This window comes from Halyomorpha halys, unplaced genomic scaffold, assembly GCF_000696795.3.
Source record: "Halyomorpha halys isolate HHAL.00 unplaced genomic scaffold, Hhal_1.1 Scaffold412.1, whole genome shotgun sequence".
NCBI lineage: Eukaryota > Metazoa > Arthropoda > Insecta > Hemiptera > Pentatomidae > Halyomorpha > Halyomorpha halys.
This window is the reverse complement of record NW_027113304.1, coordinates 47,072-53,524: the sequence shown is the minus strand read 5'-3', so window position 1 is coordinate 53,524 and position 6,453 is coordinate 47,072. Positions and strand designations below refer to the sequence as shown.

The 6,453-nt window shown below is 30.2% G+C and overlaps 1 protein-coding gene across 1 annotated transcript; it reads right to left on the bottom strand.

Moving 5' to 3' along the window:
- Positions 1–241: 241 nt before the first annotated feature.
- On the bottom strand, positions 242–2,891 carry LOC106682408 (transcription factor MafA). Its single transcript, XM_067050875.1, has one exon. It carries the CDS (start codon positions 2,501–2,503, stop codon positions 1,517–1,519), a length of 987 nt encoding a protein of 328 aa, XP_066906976.1. The 5' UTR covers positions 2,504–2,891; the 3' UTR covers positions 242–1,516.
- Between the last annotated feature and the right edge of the window lie 3,562 nt (positions 2,892–6,453).

Here is a 6,453-nt window from a genome sequence, read left to right as displayed (position 1 = left end):
ATTAATGTTGTATCTTATACCTCTGGAGTGTAGATAAATTTTCTAAATTTGGATATGCCGAAAAACAACCTATTTTAAAATATATTTAAATTTGTATTTATTTATAGAGTCGTTGTATGTGTCTGGTACCAATTATTTAAACCATAATATTAGTATATATATTCATATTTTAAAAATATAACTTACCTCATCTTATTAATAGAAAGTTAAGGGTTGGTTTAGTTTTAAAATAAACAAATACTTCTTTAAGAGACAGGACCAAGGTCCAATCTATTTATTAAACTTTACATCTGTACATCAATCAAGTAAAATACAAAAAAGATCGAAAATCTTTTTCTGTACCTTTTCGTTAATACTTGGTAACAGAATGGTAACTTGTCAACTGATATATTCTCTATAAAGAAAAAACATTTTAAAAATAAAATAAAAACAAATTGAAAAAATATTAGTTTCTTTATGTTTCAATTTTTACAGGAATCATTTTATAAGTAATTTGAAGATATGGAACATTTCACAAAATTATTTTGATTATTAGTAAAAAATATAATCAAACTACAGGATCTTATTTACATATTTACTATAACTATTGGATTACTTAACTTAGGAGTTTTATAATGTAGAAACTTCAAATTTATAATAACTGCCTCAAGTAAAAGAATGACACCAAATAATTCATCAGTATTTTGTAATTTCATTGACCCGTTTTGTATTTTGTTTATTTTAAGACTCAATAGGAATACAAACGCTTTGTGTCGACAATAACATTCGAACTTCCTGGGACAATGGAACGTCAAACAATTGCTAATTTTCTGAAACATTAAGTAGTTGAATATAAATTTATTCTCCAAACATCGTTATTGCATAAAGACATATTCTACTTGGCACTGAGAGTTATCAAAATCCAGCTTATCTAGGGATGAATCGATGATTACAGATAAAATTAAATTCATTAAATTCCCATTTTCACTCAGTATATTACATCAAGAGAACTTCTTAACAATAAACATAGGAATAATCTTCGTAAAAAATTCACATTATCATAATATTAAGTCTAACATAAAAATCTTATTGCAATTAGTTTCTTTTGTACTGAAATTATACCATCACCCCTACCAAGAAACAGTAGAGGTGATGTACATGATATGATAAATTTTAATACCTTTCAACATTTAAATTTCTTACCAATAAATCTACATTAACGACTATATAGTAATAAAATATTTAACCTCTGAGTTCAGCTTTATTTTACAATTGCAGAAAGACAATCAACCGTAAATACATGACAATGTTTCAGGCTCGTCATATACTGCTTGGGGCATTTAAACATTTACATAAACAATAAAAAAGGTGGGAAAGTTTTCATATGTACATACCAAAGGGTTGCTGAAATAACCATGTTTAAACAATACTCCGAAAGATAACACGAATAAGCTAAGAGACTGACAATAGAATCAAGCTAATAAGTGATACCTAGAGATTTGAGTAAAGATGGATGCCGCCCTGTTCCCTACCGCTGTCACATGTAGACCTCCTGGGCCGGGGCTTCTTGGATCCTCTCCCTTTTCCTCAACATGTCCACTTCCCGTAGCCTCTGCTTGTAGACATCCCTTTCTTGCTTCATGTAGTCCCTCTCTTGTTTGTACACTTCCAGCTCTTGGTTCACCCTTGCCAGCTCATTTTTTAGCCTGTGAAGTTCTCCCTGAAGTTCTCGGTTCATCATTTCTAATTCTAACCTTTGGTGAACCCTTTTACTGCGACAGTTGTGAGCATATCCTCTGTTCTTGAGCGTTCTCCTCTTCTGTTTCAACTTGACAACCGTTTCTCTGGGATAGCCCTGTAATCGTTTGTTTAGATCTCTGACCGATAAGCCCATTAGTTCATTGTCGCTAATGATATCGTCAGGATTGGCCGAATCGGAAGACCCATCGGGAACCCTGGCAACTGACAGAGGTGCTTCATCACCGACGTGATGATGATGATGGTGGTGATGATGGTATCCGTCAGTGTGGTTAATCGGAAGAGCACACTTCACACTGGACCATTCTTCAGCGAGATCCGGACCGCAATGGGGCCTCAAATCGAGAGGCTGAGGTTGTGGAATCCAAAGGACATCGTCTACCATTCCCCTGTTCTGAGGATGAGGGTGGTGTTCGATATGATAACTCCTACCTGGTGGAGAATGAGGAGAGTTGCTCTCTGGAGGTGTGTCGGGTGGAGTTCCAGGTGTATCTGGATACATGAGAGTTCCCCCTTGGTGTATCAACATACTGTGGTGAGTCGGCATAGTGATTACCCCATATTCCTCGGGCTGAGCACCCGGAGGGGTAAGAAGATGATGAGGTGGTGACTGTCCCATAGCGACGACGCCACCGCCACATGACAAAGACATTGACGGTAATCTCTGGATATCCACTGCTTCTTTTTTTACTGGGACATCCTCTAGGTGTCCGATATCGAAGTCTTGTAAGTACTGTGCAGCAAGGTGAGTATCCTCCTGTTCCATGTTCTGTTAAGATAATAGTGTGCTTAAACTAAAGTTCACATAGTGCACCGCACGCCACACATAAAACACACAAAGTGACCAACACGTACCGAGCGAGTGATATGAACACTGTGACTGACTGAAACAGACTCCTGCGCTGTTGCCCGCTAGCCTGGATTTTGTTGGCCTGCCTGCGGTGGGCGGGGCCAGGGCGCTCTGATTGGTCGGCCTCTGAGTGGGTGGTCTCAACCCCAACCCCCTCTCCCTTCATTTACATGACTCCTATTACTGCCTCCGTCCGCCTCCCCATCCAGCTAAAACACTTTACTAAGTGGTACTCTCGCTACCAGTATTTGTGGGGTACTTCTTACGGATAATTCTTGATGCCTTTACTTTTTCTTTTTTTAATCATCCTGAGAAGAGAAAAAAAATCATTTCATATATGTAATTTTTAGTTTTCAGTTTCCTAAAATAGAGAAAAAAAAATCAGCTAAAAACGTTTTAATATTTGGTCATTTTGATTGAGACTTAGCATTCCAAAATCAGATCAGATTATTTTTCAAGATTTAATATTCATTATTATATCTCAAAATTGTTGAATTGTCAGAAAATCCCAAATTGTTGGCTCTTTACCACCTAAACTATTTTACTTTCACAACATTGATCTAAAATTTATGAATAGTAATTTATTTGGACAAGAAAACAAATATTTGATAAATTTTAAGGAAAAAAACTATGAAACCAACATATAGCAATAGATTTCGGAAACGTACTTCTAACTGTATGGTACCATATCTTTTCAGTCATTTACTAGAACAACTAATAAATATATCTATCACTAAGAAAACGAAAATCTAAATATTTGTCTGGGTGCTACCTTACTTTTAGGAATCTCAGTAACTGATTTTTATTAACCAAATAACCTAATTTGCCTTTAGTTTTTCTTAACTCCTCTAATGATCTCGATTGATTATACTACGATAAAAATTAGCTTCATTATTTTTTTTTATTTTCATTTAAATGTATTTTATTAATTTAATTATTAGTTTTATTGCTAGAAATTAATTCATATTGCACTGTTCTAGCTAATCATAGCGTTCCACAACGCCCTAATAATCAAACGTGTAACTAACTCAGTTTTCATTTTGGTTTATCATTGCTGTATATAATTTTGGCACTAAACGATAGATGTTGTGATCTGGTTGTACCATATTGGATGTAATTTTCTCAATAAATAAAAAATAAAATAAAATAAATACATTTTTATTCTAAAGTCTTGAAGTGAAGTAATTTCTTTTTTGAATCGCATTTAATTTAACTGATTTAGAAAGAAATTCCTTCATCTCATGATAATCTAATACAATGAATGTTAAAAAGAAAAAGCAAATATTAAAAATTGGATATTAGCTGGTTTTGGAATGTTAAGTCTCAATTTTTATATTAGATTAATCTTAAATGTCTTTAATGTCTATATTTAAAAGAGGTACTTTTTAAAATGTATTATATTTTTGATTAACTATCAAATTTTATTCTTAAACTCTGATGAACTCTGTATATTACGATGTTCATTTTCATATATAGGAGTTGTATTAAGAAGGTCAAACCAAACCAACTTTTTCCATTAAAATATTTTTCATTTAAAAGTTTAAATTTTGTCATTAAAGCATTATTATGTACTGATTTCATTTTTCTTGAAATATTAACTTGGAATAGTTTTTAGTTTTTATTAATTATATTATTTTTATAAAAATAAACCATTTTTATTCATCAATGAGATATGATAAACTACCCATTCAATGAATAAACAACTGATATAACTGTAAGTTTTATTAAATTTTAGTTCCTTCAATAAATTATCAAGTAATGTATCGACGGTCATTTTTTATTAATTTTCAAAATACTTGAAATTAAATACATATTTAATGAACTTGAAACTATTGAAGAGCAAAAAAAAAAGTTTAGAAGTCATAATCACGTAAACGTGATGAGGTTACCCTGTTTTAAAAATTTCTTTTTATTTATTTTTTTCTACTTAATAATTTAAAATTACTACTGCTTTCTAATTTACACTGCTACTATACTCTCTATATTTGCATTCATCTATTAAAAACTTCACTTTATATCAATTAAATCATTATTAATAATTAAAAATCCAGTGATGGTATGTTAAGTTAATAATGTAAAATTATAAATAATTAAATATATTTGATATGTTTAAAGTATTTAATAAATTGTTTATGCTTGATAGTAATTACCATCATTCCGTTGGTATAATGATAAGTTTTAACATCTTATTGTGTAAAATGAAATAAAGAAATTAAACCATATCGAAATAAATATTTTTAAACTTGAGTTTTTCTCTCACCCTACTCCTCTATAGGTAAGGAATTAGATTTGTTTTGTTTTTTCCTTCTTGCTTATCTCAGAATCCATTAAATTTTTAAGCTGGACCTTGCAGGCTTGCTATGAGCTCTGATTAAATACGAATTCAAATTTTTTTTTATATCCTAATTTGTGAGTATTAAAAAAAAAAAAGTGGTATTTTTCATATCTACTTGCTACATAATAGAATTGATTTTAATAAAATTGACTTTAGACCGAAATCTAAATTCTGAATTTTCATAACTTAGCCGATTCCTATTAGCTAATTTTAATTATATAATTTTATATCAACGACCTTATCTATTCCTCCACAAAAAATAGATATTCGTAATTCTTGAAGAATAATACTGTGGACTTAAATTTCAACGAGTGTCTATAAATTAAATTTAAACATTAACCAAGCTTGGAACATTTAGATGTAATTTTTTATTGAATGACCAATAATAAAAATTTTAGTTGAGCCTTTTGGAGCTTTTCTTACTCCAGTCTCCTAATTCAGAGTCACTCTCATTATATTTTATAATTATATAATATTTTTAAATGATATAATTTAAAACCTATTATCTATTATATATACAAAATGTTATATATTCCTAAAATAGTGTTCCGTGAATCCATGAAATTGCACACGTTGTCTTAACAATCCATATTCAGTAATTTGTATCACTGACCTGCTTTAACAGCTTTAACATCTGACAAAAATAAATTTATTTTATTTTTTGTTTGAGTTATTCTTTTGATTTTCGGAGGAAGAGGGTTAAATCGCAACAACTTTAATAACTTTAGGAAAGCCTGTAGTGGTTAATTTCTTAACTGAGGACCTCAGTTAAGAAAATAAGCACAAAAAAAAATTATTTTGTCAGATGTTCCACATAAAATGAGTAATATTGGAATCAAAAAGGTATCAGTCAAAAATTATGATATATAATATAAATAATGTTGGACTGATATGAATACAAAATTTTAAATTAATCGGATAGATTTGTAAGGACACTCTAAAAATGGTATAATTCAAGTTGTTTTATATGACACTAGTACTGATAACATATTTGTATATAAATTTAAAATATAATATATATAAAAAATAAAATAAAAACAGCAAAGATAGGTAAACATTTTTTTTTCTTTTTTAGAATTATAAATAAATCAAATATATTGCCTATGAATTCTAATGACTTTTCTGTCACTGTAGTTGGTTTTCTTATCGCTAAGATTATATTATAATCTAGCCTATTCAGCTAATTTTACATAGGCTCATTTTCTGTATAGTTTATTATTATATACGATAGTTTATAAAGGACTATGATAACAGTCTCTTATAGTATCTATAATAGTATATTGTAGTATCTATAGGTTCTTGATTATCTATTCAGCGTTTTTTCCTCTAACAATTGACAACTAAAACGTTTTACTAGCATAAATATTTCCTAAACAATGTTCTCTGTCTACATATCAAACTATTATGTAAACATCAACAAACGAAACTGAGTAATTATTTATTTAAAAAATAAAATGATGCTTAAAATATCATGACAGAATGCCTATGCCACAATCTCAGAACCGAACCTCCCTCCCTTCCAAAATAACAA